Below are 27,902 nucleotides of genomic sequence, written 5' to 3'. Positions count from 1 at the left end.
GCATGAGGAGTGCCCCCAAACCAAAGATGGATGCATCACAAAATACTACAAAATCCTCGACTCCCCCGGGGAGTGTCAACACCGGCGCCTCACATAAACACTGTCGGAGGGTCTCAACCGCCCTCTGCACAGAGCCGCATCAGAAATCCACCCCCCTTCCTCGTTAAAAGAGTGAGGGGTACTGCAATCTTGGAGAAATCTCGAATGAATCTCTGGTAGTACCCTGCTAAACCCAAGAAACTCCTGATGTCTGAGGGAGATTTTGGAATCTCCCACTGCATAACCGCCTCCACTTTGGCCGGATCGACCAAAATCGCCTCCTGGTTAATGAGATGTCCGAGGAACTGGACCTCTCGTAACCAAAACTTGCATTTCGAGAACTTGGCATATAGTCGTTCTCGCCGCAGAACCTCCAGCAGCTCCCTGAGATGCTCCTCGTGCTGCTCTCGGGTCTTGGAATACACCAAGATATCATCTATGAACACAATAACCGAGCGATCGAGAATCGGTCTGCAGACTCGGTTCATCAAATCCATGAACACAGTCGGCGCGTTGGTGAGCCCAAACGGCATCACCACGAACTCGTAATGACCATAATGAGCCTGGAACGCGGTCTTCTCCACATATTCCTCCCTCATCCTGACCTGGTGATATCCGAATCTCAAATCGATCTTGGAGAACCAAGATGAACCCTGCATCTTATCGAAAAGATCATTTATCCTCGGGAGTGGATAACGGTTCTTCACCGTTAACTTGTTTAACTCCCTTTCGTCAATGAACATCCTGTGCGAACCGTCCTTCTTCCTGACGAAGGGGATCGGTGCTCCCCAGGGTGAACTACTCGGACGAATAAACTGCTTACCCAACAGCTCCTGCAGCTGAGATGACAGCTCCTGCATCTCAGGTGGTGCCAGACGGTACGACGCCTTGGCGATAGGGGCCGCACCCGCTACTAGATCAATCCTGAAATCAACCTGCCTCTCCGTAGGCACTCCGGGCAACTCCTCCGGAAACACGTCAACAAACTCCCTAACCACTAGGACCTCTGAGACTGAGAGTTGCCCCCTATCCAGCATATACACCACATACGCTAAATAACCGGCACACCCGTGCTAAATATACTTTCGAGCCCTGGTCGTCGAACAAAACCCTGATCCCATCCTGTTGCCTCGCCATATACCATCAGTTATCCCCCACTTAGGGTTCGAACCACCACTCGTTGTCCTTCACGGTCGATCACTGCGCCAAATCGACTGAGTCAGTCCGTCCCTACTATCACACATACCTCCCTCATGGCAATAGGGATCAAGTCTATCGGGAAGGATACCCCGAAAATCTCCAACTCGCATCCCTGGTAGACCAAAGAAGCAGAAACGTCGTGCTCATTGGCGATCGACACTCGCAACGGACACTCAAGCTCATCCACCGACACACTGAACCCTATACTAAAAGCCTGAGATACAAACGACCGACTCGCCCCCGAGTCAAATAAAACCAAAGCAGGCAAAGAGTTTACTAAAAACGTACCAGCAACCACATCTGGTGCTGCCTTTTCCTCCTCGGCCGTGAGATGGAAGGCGTGCCCCTGAGCCTTCGTAGGCTCCACCTTGACTGGCCTCCCATCCCCAATCCTCAATGTAATCATAAATGCTTAGTGAGTTCCCCAAAATACCACATACAACACATATTAGCCACTTAAGGCTACAACTCTGTATGACCCACCGGTCAAAGTGTCTTAGGGGTTGTTTGTTTGCCTCTTAATTGGAAAATTAAGAGGCAATCTCTTAATTTTTCAGATTCAGTGTGTTTGGTAGCATCTAAATAAAACCCTCTTAATTTATAAAAATCCTCTTAATTTTTCAGATGTGAAACCATGTCTGAATTAAAAAAAACGACGTGTATTCCTTTTTGCCCCTTATAACATTTCAGGAACCATCTTCATTTCTCTCTACTCCATCAACGACACTACCCCTTCTCCCTCCCGCTCCATCTCCAATCTGCAACCTTCCGTCGGTCTCTCTCCGCCGCCGACACCAGCCCCGCCAGCGATGCCGGCGCCGACGCTGACGTCGACAGCCCCGACAGCGACTCCGATACCACTGCCCCTTCACCCTCCCACCGGTTCTAGGTAAGGTTTTTTCTTTCTTCCCCTAAAAATCGATTATCTATTCATAGATGGTTGTTATTTAGTTTTTTATTCCTGAAATCAGAAGCCCTAAAACTCGATTTTTAAATCTGGATATGTTTTTTCTGAACTTGTGTTCTTCCTTCATATTTCTCCGGGTTTTTGGTTGATTGATCGAGTTTAGAGGGGTTTTTTCTGGAGTTGTGCATAGGTTTTGAATGTGGGTGTTTCATTTATGTACTTCAATTGTAAAGATGTTGGTGTCACTTTTGGAATGTGAATTAATTGGACTTATACAAAGTTCAGGGATTTCTTTTTCTAATCCCTTTTGTTTTATAATGATCAATTCAGTTTTGAAGTCGATGAAAATACTTCCATTAATGATTGTATATATTTCCATTGAGCTTATTTGTTTTGTTGTTGAATTATCAATTGCAGGTTGAAATGTTGGAATGAAAATTGAGAGGCTATCAAAGGGCATGTTTCATGTAATGATGGAGAAAGAGTATGAATAATTTTATTTAGCTTGAACATTTGTTGTTTTTCATAATCACTTTTCTTTTTCTAATAGATTTGCTGATCACACCAAGGTATTTTGTATGTTTTCATGGATTTGAAAGAATTTATGTTGTATTTTGGATTTATGTTTAATTTGGATTTTGTATGGTGTTAAATATAAGAAATAACAATGTATTTTTATTGATTTCTCTATTATAGAATCATTAATTTCACCTTTTCCTATTAGAGAATTGTATTTTATAAACATAAACATTAAATTCAACAAAAAAAATACAAAGGGTAAAATGGTCATTTTTGTAATTCAGCATAGCAATTCAGAGGTTCTAACCAAACAGCTTATTAAAAATTCAGATCTTAAAAATTCAGACCTTCTTAGAAATTCAGACCTCTTAAAAATTCAGAGCTTAAAAGTTCAGATCCTGCCAAACAGCCCCTTAGTGGGACCCTCCAGTCCCATAACTCTGTGGACCCTCTGGTCCTAACTCTATGGATCTTTCGGTCCTAACTCTGTAAACTCTGAATCACACATAGCACAAAATCACATAGATATCACATCATATAATAGCATACAACATTCTCTGTCACATGATTCTAATTACCACTCTAGGTAAAGTATAGTGAGAAGACTCACCTCAGGTAACTCGGTAAATCTCGAACTCGGTAATACTGGTCTAGCCTCCCCTAATCACACGGAACAATTACTCTAATCAATAAAACTTTCAAAGGCTAGACTAATCCCTCTCTAAGTTCTCTCAAAAGGCTAAAAGACCATTTTACCCCTTTAATGGCTCAATGATCCAATCATTAACTAAACCCTAAAAGTCAACAAAAGTCAACCCTTCGGGTTACGCTGCATGTACCAAAACTATATGCTGGGCGTACCAAGCGACTTCACAGAATCGGGGAACGCGACCCCCTACGTTGCGCGTACTGGGATTACGCCCCGCGTAACTCCCATTTTCATACTCCTTTGATTTTGGGTCTTAAACGGTTAAGACATATACTCAAACTTCATATCTGACTTCTCTAAGGTCACTTAATCCATAAATTTGAAACCTTTAAGCCTTTTCATGGCTGCAAAGGTCACTAATCACTCTAACACCTTTCCTTTTCCCTCGTAAAGCCTAGATCTCATGCATAGCTTAATATTCACGTCCAAGATTGGATTTTTATGAACCCTTAACTCATAATACTCTGAAATATAGTAGATCTAAGCTTATGGAGACCTTTTGCTCATAAAGTCTCCACCTTGGGACCAAAAACCCAAGAAATTTGTCCACGAAGCACAAATCAACAATAACAAGGAAAGCTCTGAGCTTTTTACCTCCAAGTGAAGCTCCGCCCTCTGTAGAACTCAGATCCATGCTTGCGCTGTAACTTCTAGCCTTCACAAGAACCTCCTCTTCTTCTTCACTAACACACAAAGGCACTTTTAGCTCAAGAACACTCATACGCAAGCTTAGAATGAAGGTTGGCTCTCTCCTAGGGTTTCACTCTCTCAAATGGTGGCTGAGGATACGGCCATAACTTTCTTTATATAGGGCTCAAGTCTCAATTAGGGTTTTAAGTCTGGACCCATTACGCCTAGCATAGCCTATGGTACACCTAGCGTACCGGGTGGAGTCCGCGTCCAAAACACGCCCTTGAGTATGCGCAACGTACTCTTCAGTACGGCCAGCGTACTCATTTGCTATGGTCTACTTTTAAGGGCTAAACAAGACAACTTAGAAAGAGGGAAGGGTTAAATAGATATACCTGAATTACGGGATGTTACAAAAACTGTTGGATTAGTGTCTAAGTCTATTACTATAATTGGTGTGTACTTGAACCGATTTTGCATGGCATCAGAACAATTGAATAGACAAAATGAGAAAAAGGATACTAGTGATTTATATTAATATATTATAAGTTCTAATATATTAATATGAAATCGTATTATTTAATTAGTATTTATCAAGATTTAAATTTGAATTAATTCTAGTGATCAAAAAGGAACTAATTAAATATGGACTCTTATATAAATGGTGGGCCAAGTTCATTTAGGTCGGGCTAAGCTTCTATGGATAGTCCATGGAGTGTTTAACCCCTGGATCCTATGGAAATGTAAGGGCATGGGTATTAGGGTTTACATGAATGTAACCCTAATCCTCCACACTATATAAAGAGGTCCCTAGTTCATGAATTGAGCACTAGTGTGTGTACACAAGAGGGCAAAACCGATTTGGTGCAAGTATCCTTATTCTCAAATTATTCCAAGTGTTCATGGTGTTGTGTGAACCATTTGAGGTGTCACACTTGAAGGCTCTTACGCTCCATGGAATCAAGCTACAACATCAAAATGTATGTCATTCTACTAGATTCTTGTAGTTTAGATGCTTCATATTATGCTAGTTAGGATGAAAACTTGGAATATCAAATATTTGCATGTATAGAGAAAACATAGATCCAAGGTTTATAGGGTTGCATGTACACCATAGGAGTGTTAGAATTCTCAAAACCCTTCATTACAAACACCACTAGTAAAAGGATGAGAGGGGAGAGGAGGGAATGCACTTAGAATTTCAGCTAGGGTTTGCAGTAGCAAGAATTGGGCAAAAATCCTATGATGTTGGGTCTTTATATAGCTGTGGGTTGCTAAGGTTTGCTGGAGGAAACCCTAATTTCCTGCTTAAGGCTTAAGCATCCCATGGACCCTTATTAAGAAGCCTTGGAAAAAATCTATATGGATTCCCTATATTTTTCGTCCACTCCATTCTAAGGAGTCCAATAGCCCAGTTTCATAACTATCAATGATTTGCAAAACAGCCCCTATTCGTTTAATCAGTTCATTCAATCCCAAAATTAGTTCCAAATTAATTTCTAATTAAATACTAATTAAATAACATGATTTCTAATTAGTATGTTATTTTCGTAATACATTAATAAATCAAATTATTATTCCAAATATTAAATTCAAACTCTCTCTCCAAAAGTCATCCTGTCAACTTGCTATGGTGAAGGAAACCGAAAAGGACCATGCTCCTATCAAGTCAAGTACATACCAATTATAGTTATGGGCTTAGACACCTAATCAAACAGTCATGGCCTACGTCATCCCACCAATCACGAGCTTTGTCCCTCAAAAGACATGATGCAAATCTGACCTTCACCTCATGGAGACAGAGCCTAGACTGGAAGGCATTCCTGATGTCCGCCAACCAGCGTTTTCTATCTATAGGGTCCTTCTTCCCGAAGAATTCAGGGGCCTTACATACATGAAACACTCAGAAGGTCAAAGAGCATGCACCCACAAAAGCAATCATCTCATGTTGCAGGTAGTCAATACACATCCGATGCAACCTGTCCTTCTTCTTTCTAAACAAGATCAGCACTACCCATGGTGAACTACTCGACCGAATGAACCACTTGTCCAACAACTCCTCCAGCTGGGTGGAGAACTCATGTGTCTCTGGAGGTACTAACTAATAAGGTGCCTTGGCTATGGGAGTCGCACCTAGAACCAAGTTAGTCCAAAACTCCATCTGTTACTCTGTAGGTGATCTAGAAAAATCCTCTATAAAAACGTTCGGGGTGTTCTCAAAAAATCTGCACATCATTCACAGTCACCTTATCCTTCTCCCAGGTATCCATCACATAGGCTATAAAGCCGTAACAACCCTGTTGAAGATAATGCTTGGCCTAGCTTCCTAACAGAGATCGGTCCACGCTGAGTTCCCTCACCGTGTATCACTAACCCTCCCCTACATGGGGTTCGAACATGCACCAAATCTAGCCCACTCTCAATCATCGCCCCATTGGGGCTCAACCAATCCATCCCTACAATGAACTTGCTTTCACGCAAGGGAGTAGGAACTAAATCAATCGGGTACTGCTCGCTGAGTAACTCTAAAATACATCCCTGGTGAACCCTCGACACACGCAAAGGACGGTCGTCGACAATATCCACCTCTAACGGATAATCCAACTCCCCCAGAACATCGTCAAACCTTTTGCTAAGCGCAAAAGATACAAAGGGTTGGGTAGCCCCTGAATCAAACAAAACCAATGCAGGAATATCGTTCACAAGGAATGACCCTAAACAAAAAAAACAAATATATAAGCATGATAAGAAACATAAATAAAGAAATAAGGATAAGGAACATACTCGTTAACACATCAGGTGTAGCACGAGCCTCCTAGATTATCATTTGAAATGCTCTGCTCCTCAAAATCGGCTCCTACGCCTTGCCCTGGCGACCATCGGTGATCCTCAGAGTCGTCAGAGCTGGTGTTCCAATTGGTCCTACCATTGCTAAACTCAGGCAGTTGGCCTTCTTATTGCCCCTCTAATTGCAATGAAAGCAAATTATATCTGATACCTGGGTGGTGGTGGTAGTGGTGCAATCCCTGCTGAAGTGTCCCATGCTGCCACACTTGAAGCAACTAGAACCACCCACCCTACAAAACCCATTGTACGTCTTACATCACTTTCCACAGCGGCCCCTACCCTGCTAACCCCTTGATCTCAAATCATAACGCTTGGGCATCTTGCCTGAACCCTCTAATGCCTAATCTTGAACCATTTTCCTCTTCCGTACAGACTCCAAAACAATATATCGCTCGCGGGCCCGAGCTATCATGCCCTCCAATGTCTGGCAACTAGATATACTAACGAACTCCTGTATCTCGTCTTTAAACAAATCATGATATCAGGCCTTCTTCATCTCATCTTCTGCAACATATTGTGGAACTAACAAGGCCCTCTCCCTAAACATGGCAGTAATCCTTGCCACTGTCTCAGTAGTATGGCGAAGGTCCTGAAACTCCCTCGCCAACTGCTGAACCTCAATCACTAGTGCAAACTCAACCCTGAACCTCACTAAAAAATCATCCCACATCATCGCCTCGACAGCCCTGCCTCCTAAGGCATGTCCTACCACATTCCATTAATCACAGGCTCTATCATTCAGAAGATAAGATGCAAGTTTGATCTTCGCCTCCTTGGGACAGAGGTTAGACCGGAAGGCGTTCCTGATGTCCATCAACCACCGTCTGCTAGCAATGGAGTTCATCTTCCCATAGAATTCAAGGGACCCACATGGATGAAAATCTCAGAAGGTCAAAGAACGCGCACCCACCAAAGCCACCATCTCGGTACGGAATATGCTCAGATGCGTACCCATCAACTTCATAGCACCCTTGTTTATTGAACCAAAGATAACAGGACTCTGCTCCAGAATGCTGCAGGTAATCTCGGACGAAATGAACTCCCATATTTGATCATCCACGCATCTGACTCTAGATCCCGAACTCGATCCCTCACCAGAACCTAAACCTCCTCGAGTGATCACCATACTGAAAGTAAACCAAAGAAACCAACAGAAAAAACTCGAAGATTACTAAACACTACGAGTTTCCTTGGTCTCATCTTCACTTTCCTCAATTCGAGCATGGATCATCTGCTTCTAGTAGTACGGGCCCAATACTACCTTCCACATCAATTTGTAATTTGATCAAAAAAAGCAATCAATCCTCCAAGTTACTTCTCTAAAAATATGAACAATCATTCGCATAGCAAACGCTCATCATACCAAGACATCTCCTAGGCTCTCCTAAGGCTATGATCACAACACTCTCTGCTATCAGTTGCAGAAAGAACTCCCACTAATATCATCTAGCTACCTCATGAATACAATTACATATTAGTGATACTAGGTAATTCTTCGACTGAAAGGTCTTACACTTCAACGGTTGGACTCAAACAAGAGTTTCACAATAGATTTAAAATTAAACTTCTAAAATTGCCTAGTACCAATAATATGTAACCTATCACATTCGCTTAATAGTTAGCCAATATTAGGCTATGTTTGGCATACAAGCTGAAAAGCTAGTTGATAGCTAAAAAGCTAGCTGATAGCTGAAAAGCTAGGTGATAAAAAATAACATTTGGTAAAACTAGCTGAAAAGCTAGCTGAAATATATAAAATTACATAAAAGGATGTGTAAGAGTATGTGTTTTTATAATTAATTAAGGGTGTATCTGTAAAATTATAAAAAAGCTCCTAAAAACTAGTCTAGGTAGCTTTTCAAAAAGCTAGCTTATAAGCCACTTTTTGGCTTACCAAACACGACAACATAAAAAAGCTCAAAAAATAAGCTAGCTTATCAACTAGATGTGGCACGCCAAACACAGCCTTAATGATAACCCTAAAAGCACAAAGCATGCAACATTCAAGCATTGAGTAATCTGAAACATAGCATCACCTAAAAAGGTTATCTTATCCAATAACTGATTAAATGCTATCATGCAAATCTACAAGGTCATACAATAGGCACATAAAGGCATCTCTCCTAGCATTCTATCATGCAATCATGAGCAGGCCCTTAGCCCTAAACTATCATGCAATTCTTATATCACAAAATAAAACATATAACATGTATGGGTATTTTAGGAAAACTTACTTGAGCTCAGTCGATTGAATGCACCACACTCGTTTCTTTTATTAGAAAAGCTTGTCGAAAAATATTTTCTTTTATAAGGAAAACTTACCAAATCCTCGGTTTGAGTTCAGACACACCCAAGAGTATGTCTGAATCCCTCAAACCAAGGCTCTGATACCAACTTGTAACGTCCAGAAATTTGTAACCAAAAAAATCATTTTATATTAGAAAAACAACCAACCAATATTTGTTCATAGAAAACCATAATGGAAAATATAAGTATATCATCCAAGTCCAAAATATAACATAGTCAATAATGAGGAAAACATGGTGTGTGCGATACAATCATCCCGAGCTCTTCGCCTTCGAACCGGAAGGACCTAAAAAACAAAATAAAACCATAAGCACAAAGCTTAGTGAGTTCCCCCCAAAATACCACATACCATACATACAATGGGCCCTACCTGATGGGTTTGAGCCAAATAAACATCCTATGTGCTCATGCAAACCCTAATGCTTGGATCTAGGTTTCTCTATTGTACATGCAATTCATCCAAGACTTGCAAACCCTAGATCTAGTGTATATAATTCGAAATTAACATAACAAAACAGATCTAGATGATTACCTCTTCTTGAAAAGCTTGAATCTTCTTGTCCTTGAAGCTTAGAGTCTCAAATGTCACTCCTCTAATGTCTTACCAACACCAGAAACAAGAGGATGATCTTGGAGAGAGGTTGGAAGCTCTTGAATTCGGCTCTGGTACTCTTAGAAGTAGGGTTAGCCAATTTCTAAAGCCTTATGTGTCTATTTATACTTGTGCTGCTAGGGTTTCAGTCAAAACCCTAATTCCATAGCTTAGGCCTTAAGCAGTCCAGAGAACCATCCAGAATAAAGGCCTTGGACGAGATTAGATGGGCTCCCACTCTAAATTTTGTCCACCCCTTAAATCCAAAAGTATTCTCAGCCCAAATCAACTATCACAAAATTGACAGTTCTAGTCCCCTTTATTTAATTAATATCTTTTAGCCACATAATTAATTCTTAATTAATTCTTGTCTAATATTAATTAAACTATATGATTTCTCCTTTAATATATTATTCATATAGCATATTAATAAATCATAATAACCTCTTTATTCATAAATCATTCAATCATGTTGCTTCGGTGAAGGCAACCCAAAAGGACCATGTACAACTGGGTCAAATACTTACCAAATATAGTTACGAGCTTAGACACTAATCCAACAGTCTCCCACTTGGATAAGTCTAGTATCTACAAATGTAAATACAATCCGATTAGAAATCGTAGCTCTCAAAGACGCTGTCGAACTCTGATCTTATCAATAACCTGTCCTTTAGATAGGGGATCATATAGTCCTCCGTTCTAGATATCGTGTGGACAATTACATGGAACATAATCATACTTATTGTCCAGCAGTTTGTTTCTCGATCTCAGATTCATTTGACATAGAACTTAGTTGAACACATCAATTCAGTACTGACCGGGCCGGACACATAAGTCAAACCAAATCATTGAGGGGTCCTGATATCTCTTTTACCATCTTAGGATAAAAGGAACAGACAAACTTCGACTTATGTGCATTTACTATCCACTAATCAAATCATACACAACAATGCATTTTATAACATCAAGTTATTGATGTGTTTACACATTATCAATGCACAACTAATTAGCAAACAATAAACCATATATCTAGGTTTTAAGACTATATGATATTATCGTCTTGCGATCACTCGTGATAAATTCCATGAAGTGATTCCAGCAAGCATGGGTTTATTCCAAAGCTCAAACCAAGTTCATAAGCACTCATGAACTTTGTATAAAACTTTTGGTATGTCTAATACACTTTAGACGATCTACACACCAATTCATGACAGTCTTCATTCATACCTACTTCCAACATATGAACGACTGTGGACCGTTCGAATAATCTCATTATTCAGGAAGTCAATACATGCAAAGTGAAACAATAGGAAACCAATGAACATAAGATATTAAATTTACTCATAAATAATAGCCATTTATTTAATCATCGAATGTTACTTACAATTTATCTATTACACGTTTCTAAACTATCTAATCTAAACTAATATCATCCTTCAGCCCAATGCTCCTAGCATGCTGCAAGTGCTTAACCCTACTCAGTCCTTTTGTAAGCGCATCTGCTGGATTATCCTCCGATGATACCCTCTTCACTACAAGGAGTCCTTCTTCCACCCGATGTCGAATAAAGAGATATTTTATGTTGATATGTCGAGATCTGCCATGATCCCTCGATTCCTTAGTCAAGGCAACCGCCCCTTCATTATCATAGAAAATTTCCATAGGATTTTGTATGGCCGGCACAACTCCAAGGTCTCCAATGAAGTTCATCAACCATATTTCCTCCTTTGACGCTTCGCTCACTACAATGTACTGTGATCCGTAGGTTGAATCAGCTATGGTCTCCTACTTGGAACTTTTTCAAGTCACTGCTTCTCCATTAAGGCTAAAGACCCAGCCCGAGTGCGAATGGTAATTGTCCCTATCGGTCAGAAAAATGGCGTCATTGTGCCCTTGCACCCTTAAGTCATCACTCCCTCCAAGGACTAGAAACCATTCCTTGGTCCTCCGAAGGTGCTTAACAATATTCTTGCCTACGGTCCAATGCGCTTTGTCAGGGTTCCCTTGATATTTGATGGCCATGCTCAAAGTGAAGGCCACATTAGGGTGAGTATAAGTCATAACATACATAATCAAGCCAACTGTGGAAGTGTATGGTACTCTGCTCATCTTTGCTATCTCGACTTTGGTACTCGAGCTTTGAGTCTTACTCAACTTGGCATTACTTTGGATTGGTAACTCCCCCTTTCTTGGAATTCTCCATAGTAAAACATTTTAGTACCTTGTCCAAGTAAGTATTCTGACTAAGTCTTATTAGTCTCTTACTTCTCTTTCTCACTATCCTTATTCCTAGACTATAGGCAGCCTCTCCGAGGTCCATCATAGCGAAGCACTTCCCGAACCAGGACTTGACTTCCTGCAGCGTCAGGATGTCATTTCCTATGAGCAGTATGTCATCGACATACAATACGAGGAAGCTAACTATACTCCCACTGTCTTTGACATATACACATGATTCATGCTCGCTTCGTAGAAAACCAAACTCTTTAACTTTCTCATCGAAACAAAGATTCCATCTGCAAGATGCTTGTTTCGGTCTATAAATGGACTTCTCAAGCTTGCACACTCTATCCGGATGCTTTGCGTCGACAAAACCCTCTGGCTGAGCCATGTAAACATCCTCAGCCAAATTTACATTAAGTAGAAAGGTTTTGACATCCATCTGCCATATTTCATAGTCATGAAATACAGCAATGGCCAGCATCACCCTAATAGACTTTATCTTCGCAACTGGTGAGAAGGTTCCATCATAGTCAACTCCGGGTGTTTGATTGAAACCCTTCGAAACCAATCGTGCCTTATAGGTGTGCGCATTCCCATCCATGTCGGTCTTCTTCTTGAAGATCCATTTGCACCCAACCGTTATGACCTAGTACATTGTCAACCAAATTCCAAACTTGTTTGTCATACATGGACTGAATCTCGTTGTCCATCGCCTCTTTCCACTTTGCAGACTCCGGGCCTGCCATGGCTTCCTTATAGCTATTAGGTTTGTCCAAATTTACTATTGTACCATCACTAATGAATGTATCCCCTTCTATAGTAATACGAAAACCATAAAATTGGGGTTAAACCCTGACTCTTTCGGAACGTATAAGAGGTAAGGACGCGTCAATCGGTTCAACCGGAGTTACTTCCTTGCGTTGAGTGCCATCGTTAGAGGATCCTTCATCGCTCAACTCTTGGATATCTTTAAGATCGATTTGCCTCCCACTGTCCCCTTGGCTTATGAGTTCTCACTCACGGAAAACCCCTCTCCTCGTGACGAAGACAAAATTGTCACTCGGTCTATAGAAGAGATATCGAAAGGACTTATGTGGGTAGTCGATGAAAATACGCCGTTCACTACGAGGTTCGAGCTTGTCGTGAGTCTCTCATCTTACAAAAGCCTCGCAACCCTAAACCTTGATAAGTGAAAATGAGGGAGCTTTCCTTGTCCACGTCTCGTGAGGTGTTTTGGCAACCTTCTTCTTAGGGACTAAGTTAAGGATATGGGAGACAGACTCTAAGGTATACCCCCATAATGCATAGCTAGTGAACCACGACTCATCATAGAATGAACCATGTCTATCAAGTTTTGATTATGCCTCTCAGCCACACCATTCAACTGCGGTGTCCTAGGTGGCGTCAATTGCGAAACAATTCCGCATTCCTTGAGGTTGTTGTGGAATTCAAGACTTAAGTACTCTCCACCTCGATCGGATCGAAGCATCTTGATTTTCCTTCCCATTTGATTCTCCACTTCTTGTTTAAACTCCTTGAAATTTTCAAAGGTTTCTGATTTGTGCCTGATTAACTAGATATACCCATATCTGCTATAATCATTGGTGAAAGTCACATAGAAGCGGCTCGCATCCCTTGTGGTGGATCTAAAGGGCCCACACACATCGGTGTGTATGAAATCCAATAAACCCTCACCCCTTTCACAAGTGCCAGTGAAGGGTGACTTGGTCATCTTTCCATGTAAACAAGACTCATACACGTCATCGTCCCTAAGGTCAAATGACTCCAACACTCCATCCTTTTGGAGTTGGGCTACGCGTTTCTTGTTGACATGTCCAAGACGACAATGCCACAAGCATGCTTTATCCAAACCATTGGATGAATCAACACACACTACATCATTTCCTAAGTTATATATAACCATCACAGTTTCATATATTCCATTACAAGGCAATGCTTCAAAATAAAAGACACCATAAAGATAAGCAGTAATAGAACCCTTTTCATTATCAAATGAATATCTAAAATCTTGTCTATATAAACCATGAAATTAAATGATGTTTCTTGCCATATCTGGCGAATAACAATTATTTAAATCTAATCCTAATCCACTACTGAGCATTAAAGAGTAAACTCCGATCTTGGTGACAGGCGACGATCTTCTATTCCCCATGATCAAATTTATCTTCCCATGCTCCACATCCCTATTTCTTCTTAGGCCCTACAAATCAGATCAAATGTGAAAACCACATCCTATATCAAGTACCCAAGAAATGGCATGTGAGGAATCATTAGATTTAATAGTGTAAATACCTGTGTAGGATGGATTGATCTTCCCATCCTTGATTGCTTGCAGATACTCTGGTCAGCTTTGTTTACAATGCCCTATCTTGTGGCAGTGGTGGCACTCTGCCTCCTTGGGGTTTGAGTAGGGTTTAGCAGAACCAACTTTGGTTCCACTAGAAGAGGTACCATCTTGGGACTTTCCTTGTGATGGCTCTTTGAGGGAGCCTTCCTCTTATTACCCTTCCCTTGCCCAATTGCCATGACAAGGGCAACAACAGGAGTAGGAGTTGATGCAACAAACTTATCCTTGAGATTTCTCTCAGCAGTCCTTAGCAAGCCTTGAAGCTTGCTCAAAGCGACCTCTATCTTATTCATGTGGTAGGTCATGCGGAACTGGTTATAGCAGGGAGGCAAGGAGGGAAGGATGATGTCAATTGCCAACTCTTCATCAAAGTTAACATTCAACTTTAGCAGTCGATCGACATATCTCTACATCTTTTGCAGATGAGTTGTAAGGGACTCTCCATTACCCATTCTGGTAGTGATCATCGAAGTGATGATCTCATACCTTTCTTGCCTAGTGCTCTGGTGGTACCGGTCCAGCAAGTCTTTATGCATTTCATAGGGATACATGTCCTCATAGGACTTCTGGAGTTCTGCAGTCATAGTCGCCAGCATGATGCAATGGACCTTCGTAGCATAACGCTCATGAGCCTCAAAGGCCACGATCTCTTCTGCAGAGGCAGTGTTGACGTTGATTTCCTTCAGCTTCTCATCGAGGAAATACTCTTTGTCCTCGTAACGAGTGACCATTCGGATTTTGTGGATCCAATCATTGAAATTGGACCCGTCGAAGATCACTCTCCCACACAAGTTCATGAGTGAGAATGAGCCGGAGGAATTCGAGCCGGAAGCATTGTTGTTGACGTTCGACATCTGAAAAGGAAAAACAACAAAGTTTGATTAGAAATGAATCCCCAATTAAACACCCAAATGAGAAATTAGGGCTAGGATCCAACAACATTATTTACAAATCAGAAAAGGGATGTCGTAATCTAACAAGTAAATAATTTGAAAGTAAGTGAATGACGATTCACTAATTCTCCACCATGAAAAACGAAATAAAAAAATTATGTTTTAAATGTATTGAAAACTCCTAGATCTTTTGAGATTCATTGAACTTTTCAATGGCATGTTTAAATCTCGATATGCCCTCAAGATTGTGACTGGGATGCCGAGGATCACAAAGCGGGTGTGAATAACCATGCAAATATACATGGTGCCCTCATTGTTATAGTCACATATTCAATGTTTCGGTTAACCACACACGCTCCATCGAACTATGACAAACAATGAGTCACCATTTGCCACCTTTTCTTAGAACCAAATTAGTGTGCCGGTTAACCACACACGTTCCACTAACGTCTTAGCAAGGGTATAAAGTGTAATTTCCCGAAATTGCATCAATTCACTTTTGCCTAAAGTAACTAAGATTGGGAATTTTGAAAAATATTTAGTTACTTTTATAAATTCATTATACTTTTATGAGGAAATGGTTGCCCTATCCTACCCGTTCGTCTAATGAACCTCCACCAATCAAGGAAGCGGTGGGTGAGAGTGGACACCCATTAAACGACCATTTTATAGGCCATAACCTTATACCCCCTTATAGACCGGCTTCGTGAATGAGGCCTACTAATGGTAAGACTAACATTTAAGTTATATATATATATATATATATATATATATATATATATATATATATATATTAATCTGATAATATTATAAAGTATAAGGTTGAATTTTAAACTTGTAAATTTCTAGGGTTCGAAATTTAAATAGTTCAAATTAAACTTTTAATCAAAAATTTTAAATTTCAAAACTTGAGGGCAAGTTTTGAACTTTTCAAAATACATAGGATCAAATAGCATTTAAAATTAAACATTTAATTTAATGATTATCTAAATTTGGCATAATCAATTTTATTCACAAGATATTTCATCAATAATTTAAATAATCAAATATTATCATATAAGGAATTTATTATTCAAATAAATGGCAATTATCTTTTGTTTTGGAAAGGATAAACATATAACAACAATAAAATTCGGATTTTATTAGTTGAAAACGATTTTGACAATTATCCTTAAGTAAAACAACAAGAAATCCCGAAAATCCCTCTGTCTGACGCTTCGACTCGCCGAGTCCCCTTATGGACTCGTCGAGTTCATTTACTCATCGAGCCCACATTGGGACTCGCCGAGTCTGCCAGGCAAAGGACCGAAACACTCAATTTTCAAGCAAGAGTGAAACATAAAGCATCAAATACAATAGAAGCCAATCAAGGCTCTGATACCACTGATAGGTTTGAGCCAAAAGAATATCTTATGTGCTCATACAAACCCTAATGCTTGGGTCTAGGTTTCTCTATTGTACATGCAATTCATCCAAGACTTGCAAACCCTAGATCTAGTGTATATAATTCGAAATTAACATAAAAAACAGATCTAGATGATTACCTCTTCTTGAAAAGCTTGAATCTTCTTGTCCTTGGAGCTTAGAGTCGCAAATGTCACTCCTCTAATGGCTTACAAACACCACAAGCAAGAGGATGATCTTGGAGAGAGGTTGGAAGCTCTTGAAGTCGGCTCTAATACTCTTAGAATTAGGGTGAGCCAATTTCTGAATCCTTAAGGGTCTATTTATACTTGTGCTGCTAGGGTTTCAATCAAAACCCTAATTGGATAGCTTAGGCCTTAAGCAATCCAAAGAACCTTCCAAAATAAAGGCCTTGGACGAAATCAGATGGGCTCCCACTCTAAATTTCATCCACCCCTTAAATCCAAAAGGATTTTCAGCCCAAATCAACTATCACACAATTGACAGTTCCAGTCCCTTTTATTTAATTAATCTCTTTTAGCCACATAATTGATTCTTAATTAATTATTGTCTAATATTAATTAAAATTTATGATTTCTCCTTTAATATATTATTCATAAAACATGTTAATAAATCATAATAATCTCTTTATTCATAAATCATCCTATCATGTTGCTTCGGTGAAGGCAACCTAAAAGGACCATGCACAACCGGGTCAAATACTTACCAAATATAGTTACGGGCTTAGAGACTAATCCTACCTGACCTCCATCAGACTCCGCCCGATACGAATCAGTCAGTAACATGTGTTAGGTCCCCTCAACACACTCATCAGTCCTCGCCTAGCACCGGGCCCCACCCGGCACACATACAAATGCGTACAATACATGCAAGAGTTACACAAATAGCTAGCATTCTAATAACAATAATTGATGGGCCGACATTGGTGCCTTCGACCGACTAAAACACTGTGAAAAGACTCACCTCGATCCATTGATAAACAAATAACATCCGAGCTGCTGAACAAGAAAATCTCCGTATTAAATCACTATTAATAAAACCCTAATTAACAATTGGGACATAAATCATAATCGAGAGTTCAAATCCTTAATCGCGACTCCAAGGGTAAAAGGTTATTTGACCATTCCCTTAATGGGCTCCTCAATCCATTGCCTAAGCCTAGAATACTTGTTGTGTGTGAAACGAACTAGTTTTAAACCTACTTTTAATTATCAAATGAACACACAAAGGCAATGGACCTATCATTGTGGTATAGTTAAATAAGTAGGGTATCGAACACAGGGAACGGTAAATTAAAACTAAAAACTAATTTTATCGAAATTAATTAATAAGTAGGGGGTTTCTCTAGTTTTACAAGACTAGAAACTTACTAGCTATCACTTAATCTAAAATCTAGAAAAGCAAAGAATTAACTAGATTCAATAATGGGAAGGACTTCTGTTTAGTTCAACTCAATTGATCCTATGGTTGATATTATGGTAATTTTGCAATGGATTAATTCTTCTATTGGTTACCGATTCAAGTGATTAGATTCACATTCGCTGCACTAATCCTTAGAGAACAAACTAACTCAAACATTGATCAGTTGTCTAATTTATTTTAATTCACTAGATTATTTATTCGGGTTAATTTAGACTTGTAATAGCTAACTAATTTGGTCATTTAGTTAACTTCTTGTTGATGATCATCACACAAGCTCATACTTGAATTTACCTATTTTTCTTATTAATTCTAGTTTCATGTTCATTAATCCTAGACATATGATAAAGTGGTCACATAAGCATATGAGGTTGACAATTAAAAGATGTTCATACTATTTAATTATCTTCCTATTAATAGAAAAATAGTTATTATTCACACACAAGGTTCTTTAACAAGCTAAAATCAACAAAATCACCAACATTGAATTAATCCTACCATAAATCAAACCATAGTATCAATATTGTATCCCCAAACAGAAGTTTAAGAGTTTTAGCTCATGATTGAGGTAATTAACAGCAGTAAAACGAATTCTAATTGTCTAGCTATAATGGAAAAAGACTAAAACCCTAGATTTAGCATTCTACTTCCATCTAATAATCATTAACTTATGCATGGTTGATCTACAACCATCAAGTTGCAAACTTTATGAACTGAAAACCTCAGAAACATCAAAGGGACAATTCAAAACTTCTAGAATAACATTTACTCACAAGAACTCATTCATGGGACCAAAATATTCTCAAATCTCAACTAGTTCTAGCTCTAAGCACATAATAACCAAGGTCAAGACTTTATACCTCTATGAAGCTGAGAAAGATGAATAAACCATGGATCTACAAGATCTAAACTGATTAATGCTCATTCACCAAGCTTCTTCTTCTTCAAGATGTACCAAACACACACCAAAACATACACAAGGATCAATTCTCTCTAAAAATGGGTTAGGGTTCGAGATAATGCTTTTAGGGACAATGGAGGCTGGTAATGAGAGAACATTAGGGAATAAGGTTGCTTAAATAGGGTACAAACCGTAAAAATTAGGGTTTTCATCTAGCTCTGGTACGCCCAGCATACTATATGTCCGCCCAAGTTACTAGGGGGAAAACCATGTGTCCAAAGCTCGCCATGGTACGCCCAGCGTGCCATGATTACGCCCAACGTATTAGGCCAAATCACAAACTCAATAATACTTATATCTTAAGAATTTTTACTTGGAGACCAGGCGTTACAATCCAACTGCAAAGGATACAAAAATTATTCAACAATATTAGTTATAGATATTACCGACAAATTAAGCTCGTCAAAATCAATCAACAACTATCACCAATAGGTCTTGCTACCAATGCTTACACAATAATCAAACAATGACATCCAACTGTGGTGTTATATCCAAAAGGCTACTATTTTAGTTAACAACATTCATCTATGGTACGGGGACTAAACGAATGACCTTATAGTCCACTTTCCAATGGATGTTAGGGACAATAATCTCACTAGTTGGTATCTTGAACACCTATATGACAGAATTCATATCATAAGAGAACATCAATGAATGTAAGATTTTCGACAATACTCTTTACTATTAAAGTCTTTGTCAAGTTTTCTTTTACCTATTTTAAGAAAAATAATGTTACATGTAGAACCAATGAGTAATATCGGGTGATAAACTGGTCATAGTTATACCTTCTCATTGGGGAGTAATTTCTTTATTGTCTTAGTGTTTATTTTTACAATACTAACAAAAGTTTGTTATTAATTACATGTGACGAATCAAAATGTTGATTTAAAGGCATGAGTTGTGGTTGAAATTCATTGCTAAAATCAGGAGACAATTCAAAGTAAAATACTATATTGCATAGTCTTTTAAGTTATACATGTCGTCATTTTTCCCTAGCCTAGTTATACGTAGCTATTGGTGTGTAGCCTATTAAATATCTTAATATAATATTTTATTATAAGGTTCCAAGTGGCTTAAAGGTGACATAGGAAAAATTATATATATATCATTTGCGTACTGTTTTTTCTCTTATAGATAATTCTTTTTGCTAAAAATAACATTGCTTGTTATGGGGCATTTTCTAAAAAAGTGAAAATTTTGTGTGTATATATTTATAGCAGCTACCATTGGCAAATTACCACGTATAGAGATATCATCTGGTCTTAGAAGTTATTGATTGTTGATTTGGAAAAATATTGGATACAAACAAGAGTTGAAACACTTACTGAATGGGTTGATAGAAATCTAAAGTAAGATCTATCATTTTTGTTACTTTCTTTCTAAGTGTGTTTGGAATGCAAAAAAATAATAACATACTTCCATTTTTTGTTATAGCATTATTCATTCATATTTTTTTCTTATTACGATATTATAGTTTGCAAAACAAGCCCAATTTTGGCATTGTGAAATTTGTTGTATTTTGGTGACATTGCTACTAACTGGATAGATTTTCTAAATTATAATGTTGTAATAGGAAAAAATGAAAGTAAGATGTTATTATAAAAATTCAGTTAAAGAATATATTTTTGGTTTAAATGCGAAATATAGTATTATATTTTAACTTATTTTTGTATTATAACATGTTTATTTCTATATATTATAGAATTGTATTTTCAACTTATTTTCTTAATTACACATTAAACTTTAAAAAGTGTACATGATAATAACGTTATACTTTTAGTTTTGTTCTTATAAAGTTATTTACATTGAAAAATCTACATCACTAAAAACTTTTTTTTTTATTTTGATGAAATTAAATTACTTTAATTAGGTAGATATTTCTAAGTACAATATTGTAAAAGGAAAAAAGAAAAAGAAAATTAGATGCTATAATATTAGTTCTTTGATTATTTGAAACAATTTACAATTGTATTTTCACAAATCCATAGATTGTGATCAATCACCTCTTCTTAATATAGGTCTGGAAACAAAATTAGTAAAATGATGATTATGTCATGATGATAATAATGATATTGAAAATATGAATATAGACAGAGACAAAGTATTTTCTAAACCTACATTGTTAAAACCTTATGAAAATAGTTCGATTGTGATGAAGATATTGACATAAAACAAAAAAAAAAGGAGATTGAAATGAGAAATTAAATATGTGAATTATTTGTACTTGGAATCAATATTTTCAATAAATTTGAAATGCTACTTTGTATTTGACATAAGATATAGACTTTCTGAAATTTGTTTTTTATATATAATATTTTATTTTGGATTACAAGTGTATTTTAGTTTGAATAAAGTAAATTTGGAATATATATATATATATATATATATATATATAGAGAGAGAGAGAGAGAGAGAGAGAGATAAGTTCAGGTGTTTAAAGTAAGTATTGTGTTATTGTATGCATAAATGTGGGCCAATCATTTCAAAAACTTAAATAAGGACATATAATTAAAAAAAAAATTAATTAATCCCTAAAATATTGGATTGCTTTCCTTTAAATCCCTTGAAACGGTTACTGCTTCTTTATCACCGATCCATCCCTTCTTTTTCAACCTAACCGATGCCGATGATTGAAGAACATAAGAGGCTAGAGCTTTCAGTCGATCCACTTAAAAGATTAGGGCTTTTAAACCTGTGTTCCTTTCGATCGAGAAAAGATGGATTCGCCTACATCGTGAATCCTCCAAAGTCCAAAGTATTCCGTATCAGGCCAAATGTAGGCGTCTCCGGCCACACTAGAAGACTGTCAATCGGTGCTGGTCACTTCCGCTGCTCACCACTAGCGCTTCTCTCCACGCTGCTTACCTCCGGCTACACGAGACGACCCTTAGTCGACTGCTCACCTCTGGCTATCCCGTCGGCATCCACGCGACGACACCCATCTCCAGCAAGGCTTTCATCTCTAGCGTATACACAACCGACGACTCCACTCCAGTCGACGATTCCATCACAGGTAAAATCTTCGATTTCTATCAAAGGTTTGATTTTTGAACCATAGTCTTCCATCAGTTCGATTTTTTTTTAACGAGTTTACTTCGATTCTATTGCACCTTAGTGTTCGATTTTGTTGTATGTGTGTGATGGTTTGTTCAACCCTACTGTTCTTAACTCTGCTTCATCCCTTTGCTTTTGCATTCCGATTTTCTAAGCATCGAGAGGTCAACTCTTTAATTTTGATTTTCAAAGCATTGTGATTTATTGATATTTATTCAATCTATGATTCACTTGATCTTTCTTTACAATTTCATTGTTTAGGTGAACCATATTCACTGGTCGAATGAGATAAAATGAAATTTCTCAAGACATACATTGTGTAGGTGGACCAATACTTGTGAATGAAACAATTAGACACCAAACTGTTTTGGTTGGATATTAGCTTTGAATAAAATATCCACTGGTGTAAATCTTGCAAAATAAAAAGGATTATCAAATTCATAGGAAATTTCCCTTTTGTAACTTGCTGGATGAATGTGTGGACAAAGAATGGAGTTACTAAAAGGTATTAGGGGTACCAGAGGTAATACACTTTTGGAATATGGTATTTAGATGCTTATTTATGCTAGGGAATATGATTTTATTTGCAATTGGTTAGGTAAGATATGAATTCCAATTCTGTTAGAATGGAATCACGAATTCCAATTATGTTGGAATCATAGAAGTTGATGCTTGAAGAATGGACCACAAAATTGAAATGAAGCACATTATTCTTTTAGAATATATTAGTCGTTGTTAGATTTTGATGTTTTCTTTCCCAATTTGAAAGTTTTTTATTTTTATTCTTGAACAATAAATGTAATTCTTAGCAATCATTACTCATATTCTATAAGAATTAATGTAATGTTTGTTTTTAATCTTGAATTGATGGTTCAAGAATTTGTTATTTTCCAAGAAATTTTTAAAGTTATTTTTAAACTGATGGTTTAAAACTATTGTTTGTCTTCAAAATATGCATTCATTCAAAACATTTATTTTGACAGAATAGATATTCTGACATTCTCATAAAATATCATTAACAAAATTATCTTAGAATTATAATAAAATTAATTAAAAAAATGAAAATTCAAAATTAAGAAAATCAAATATATCTGAAAATTCGAAACTTTTTATTAATTAAACTTGTGTTTCCTAATAAGTAAATTTTTGATAAATTTAGAAAATGAATGTTACATATTTATGCATAAAATAACACAATAATTATTTTGAATACAATAACATATATATATATATATATATATATATATATATATATATATATATATATATATATATATATATATATATATATAAAGCCATAATGTCATGTGAAAAATCAATTCAAATATATGACAAACATATGTATTTATGACACACAAATACATGCTATCTTCCTTTAATTTATGCCTATTCTTTTTTCTATTAGTGAATATATATATATATATATATATATATATATATATATATATATATATATATATATATATATATATATATATATATATACCATAATGTCATAACATAGAAAATATCTGTCATGTGTTAAAAATCAATTCAAATATATAACAAACATATGTATTTATGAGACACAAATACATGCTATCTTCCTTTAATTTATGCCTATTCTTTTTTCTATTAGTGAATCAAAGAAACATGCTCTAAGAAAATTGCTAGAAATTTGGTAAGTTTTATAAAATATCCTTACTCCTAATTCCAATATTTTCTATGGGATTATATAAATTTAAAACTACTAATGACAACAACCACATAAAAAGCCAAAATCTTGTCTCTTTTTCTTTCACATTATATTAACATATCTTGTGTAATTGATCATTACAACCATCATTCCATCTTTATCTCTCTTTTTTTCTTTCTTCTCCACTCCCTTATAAAAAGTTTAACTACAGACAAATAAAAAAGCATAAATATCTTTAAAATCCAACACTAAAGAGTCAAAATTGATCATTCTCGATTTGCAAACTTAAAACGTCTCTTCTCTCATTCCTCTAAGGGCTTCAAACACACTTGAACCCCATATTTAGGTTTTATAGTTAGCACTATAACTGGTGCATGTCTATAACTATCCGATATTATAAATTTGAACTTGGATATTAACATAGCCAAAATTATCTTAGCTTCCATCAATGCGAAAGATTGTCCAACACAATTACGTGGGCCAGCAGCAAACGGCATAAAATGTCGTGCTTGAGAGAAGGATCTTGAGGCAAACCGATTAGGGTTGAATTCATTTACATCTTTACCCCATATATCTTCACTATGGTGTATGGCAAGCACTGGAATCCATATCGACAACCCTTTTGGAATGAGGAGGTCGCCTAGTTTTATATCCTCAAACGCCATCCTCGGTAACACGGATGCAGGAGGATACAATCTCAAAGATTCGTTGATCACCATGTTTAACTGCATCAATTTCAAAACAAATATTATATTAATCAAAACTTAGATATTAGATATATACTACAAAACAAAAATTATTGTTTTCATATCTAATAGCGTTTGTTTGAATAAATTAAAAACAAATTTCTTTTTCTTGAATAGAATTAAGTTTGGTTACCATACCCATTAGAATTTAGTTGCCGTTCAAAAGAAAATTAAGAGTTTAGTATAATTATGTCATTTTATTTTTTTAAATTATAATGAAAATGGAAACCCGTTTATAACCAGACAACCATGCATGAGAATCTTGAGTCTATTTAAATCATAATGGTTTTCAGTGAAAATATTTCAACGCATTTAATTATTAATTTAAAGTCAACTTGTTTTTTTATAATAATATTAAATTAATTAAAACAAATAAAATCATTTAGGATTGTTTTAAGTATTTATACTTCACCTACTTTAAAGCAAGGCACTTCCACTCACAATTTATTTTCCTAAAAAATAAAATTGGATTTAATTACTAAAAGATCTATTTCAGTATCATTGTTATTATTACTATTATTATTTTGGTATATTTTACATAAGCCATCCCCTTTACGTCACATCACCATACGTTTTAATATTTTATATATACATGAACGAATTAACTAATAGTTTTAACCAGTCAAACTACAATTATGTATCCTATTTATAAGAAACGAGTCGATTAATATATTTGCTAGTGATGCTTACTTCACGAAAACTATTAATATTTTGGACGTGGAAACCATCAAAAATATATGTTTTAATCTACAATTTGATCAATATGAACTCATTTGTTGATTTGTTTATAGATATATACTTCTTAAATTAAGTTCACCACATACCAAAGAGAGCTTCGATAGATGTTCAACCGAGGGTGAACCACCATTGCACACAAGTCGAACCTCCTCTCGGACCTTATCTTGCCAAGATGGATTGCTAGCTAATAACATGATCGTCCATGTGAGTAAAAGTGCAGTCGTTTCATGTCCTGCAAAGAAGAACGTCTTGCATTCATCCATTATCACCTGCAAATTCAAGCTGAATCCATTCTCCCCTCTTTTCTTCTGCATTTCGTTAAGCAACATCCCAAGTAAATCATTCCCATACGAGCTACTCCGACCAATCTCCACACAATCCGTCCGGCTTTGTATTATCTCCATCAATAGTCGCTCCACTTCCATCTTTAACGACTTTATCTCCCTATTGTATTTGCTCGGAAGAAATCTATATATACACAAAAAAAAAAGGAGATAATATTAACGTTTGAAGAAACATAGGAAACCATGTTGCATCGTTTTTTTTGAGGAAAAAAGATTTATACCGGCTTCCGGGAAGACATAAGTGACGACTAGCTTGAGCACACAATTGTTGTAAAACCGTTAACAAATGAAATATTTGCTTCCCTTTCTCGTAGCTACTATCGAATTCAGTTCGTGAAATGATATCTGCTGTGAGCTGAGCCATGTAGTCTCCAATCTCAAACTCCTCACGTCCCATCGCTACTTCTTTCTCCATTGATCGAATCATCTCCTTAGTGCATTCCACCATGTAACCCGCATAACTCTAAATAAAAAAGTCTTTAATAAGTCTACTTTAGTTTAAGTTTTAATGTAAAATAATAGAAGGTGGTACGTAGATATATATGAAAATATGTATGTATATACCTTGAGTTTATCTCTCATAAATGCGGGTGCGACGATGTGACGTTGGTGGTGCCAATCATCGCCGTTGGCCATTAAAAGTCCACGGCCAATAAAATGCTTACAGCCTTGTTGTTGAAGCCATGATTTCCCGGAACTAGTGCTGTGCTTTACTAAAAGCTCTTTGATAAGATCAGTTTCCGTCAAGCACATCCGCGGTTCCGTACCATTCCAATATATGAATCTTTTTCCTGGAAATGGAAACTCCTTTTATTAATTACTTTATGATTTATATAAGTAACAACATTAAAATCCATAACAAGATACTATAATTTTCCCAGACGTTATGTTATTAAATACTTATAAGTATAATATCTTTTCACCTCGGTACGTTTCAAGATATATAGAGATCAAGTGTTTGAAACGCTTTTATTGCATTACATGCAAGTTATGAATTCAAAATTTTCTTCATAGTTGATTTGAAATCAGTTATAGGAAATGAATATATTGTCTTTACATTTCCGAACAAGAATTTAAGATGGTTATAGACTCGTAACGCAAGTGTGAGAACAAACAAAACATGACAAGAAAAACTTGTCTTTTCGTTTGTCTTTAACGAAAGACAAAGGATTTCAAACTCGTTAATGGTGTGTGGAATCCAATATATATGAGAAAAGGTACCGTATATTTTGGACCAGAGGACGAGATGAGGTAAGAGGCGAGGGACGATGTCGTGATCAATGGAGGGCATGTCAAAAGAGGTGGATTTGGAGACGAGGGAGGCAACATCTATGAGGTTACCGATCAGGAACCGGGGTTTGGGGCCATGGACTCCTTGCCGAGCCATGATGTTCTTGATGCGTATGGGTGTTAGCAAATAACAAGTAAGAGTTTCATAAGCAATCTTCAAGACGAGATAGAGAAATACAAGTAAAGGTGCCCATAAAACCACACCCATTGACATAATCAATTTCATATTTTTTGAGAAAGTGAGGGAGAGAGAGAGAGAGATAAAGAGAGAAGGAAGTTTGAGAATAAATATTTGGAACCAAGGAACACAATTTATAGTGACGACCACTCATGAGAACGAATAAAATATACTCGATTCATTCCAAAAGAAGTCAAGATTTGACTTTTATTGACTATTAAATTCGTTTCTAAATCGGCACTTATTTTTTCTTTTCAATGGTAATTGGAAAATTTTGTTTTTACATATCCACTTTAATAAATGTCATTGGAATCAATTTTATTCTTGTTTTATTTATAATTTCAAAAATTCTAAATTATATTGTGTTTGTCGCACCACATTTTATTGAAAACCTAGTTTTTTTTTTTTTAAGTTATTATGTTTTGCAACTCAAAACAAGCTTAAAATCATCATTATAAATTGGGTTTTTTAAAAACTATTTATACTAGTTTTTCAGAAATTTTTTAATATTTTTCAAATATACCGATAACTTATTATAAAAATAATATTTTGTAAATCATTTTATATATCAACTAATTTATTTGTTAGTTTTTACAAAACATTAATTTTCTTTTTATCAAATAGTTTTTCAAATAACAATTAATTTTCAGCTATCAATTATTTTTCAGTTAACAACTAGCTTTTTAACTAGTAGACCGAATATAACCTAAGTTTAATGACATAATTACCTCTTAAAGAGTTGTAAACTATTTTAATGACTTAATATTATTATTTTTTTTAACGGTAGACTCAATATTAATTTGGTTTTACTTTTATAGTACGTTGCTCTAAATAGAAA

The 27,902-nt window shown here is 36.6% G+C and overlaps 1 protein-coding gene across 1 annotated transcript; it reads right to left on the bottom strand.

The window, feature by feature from the left end:
* Positions 1-24,017: 24,017 nt before the first annotated feature.
* On the bottom strand, positions 24,018-27,157 carry LOC145093092 (cytokinin hydroxylase-like). Its single transcript, XM_079031134.1, has 5 exons — positions 26,818-27,157; positions 26,161-26,387; positions 25,818-26,059; positions 25,339-25,720; positions 24,018-24,493 (listed from the first exon to the last, which is right to left on the bottom strand). The coding sequence occupies exons 1-5, from the start codon at positions 27,110-27,112 to the stop codon at positions 24,071-24,073; spliced, it is 1,569 nt and encodes a 522-aa protein (XP_078887260.1). The 5' UTR covers positions 27,113-27,157; the 3' UTR covers positions 24,018-24,070.
* Between the last annotated feature and the right edge of the window lie 745 nt (positions 27,158-27,902).

The sequence above is a fragment of the Lactuca serriola genome, chromosome 3 (genome assembly GCF_051521515.1).
Source record: "Lactuca serriola cultivar US96UC23 chromosome 3, Lser_US96UC23_V15, whole genome shotgun sequence".
Classification (NCBI taxonomy): domain Eukaryota; kingdom Viridiplantae; phylum Streptophyta; class Magnoliopsida; order Asterales; family Asteraceae; genus Lactuca; species Lactuca serriola.
The sequence above is the reverse complement of the archived record's forward strand: the minus strand, read 5'-3'. Positions and strand labels throughout refer to the sequence as shown.

Excerpts from the sequence above, each read along its gene's own strand:
- LOC145093092 (XM_079031134.1), bottom strand. The coding sequence starts at position 27,112 with ATGAAATTGATTATGTCAATGGGTGTGGTTTTATGGGCACCTTTACTT. Across the intron at positions 26,388-26,817 it reads CCTCTGGTCCAAAATATACG|GAAAAAGATTCATATATTGG; the intron begins GTACCTTTTCTC and ends TTCCATTTCCAG. Across the intron at positions 24,494-25,338 it reads ATCTATCGAAGCTCTCTTTG|TTAAACATGGTGATCAACGA; the intron begins GTATGTGGTGAA and ends AAATTGATGCAG.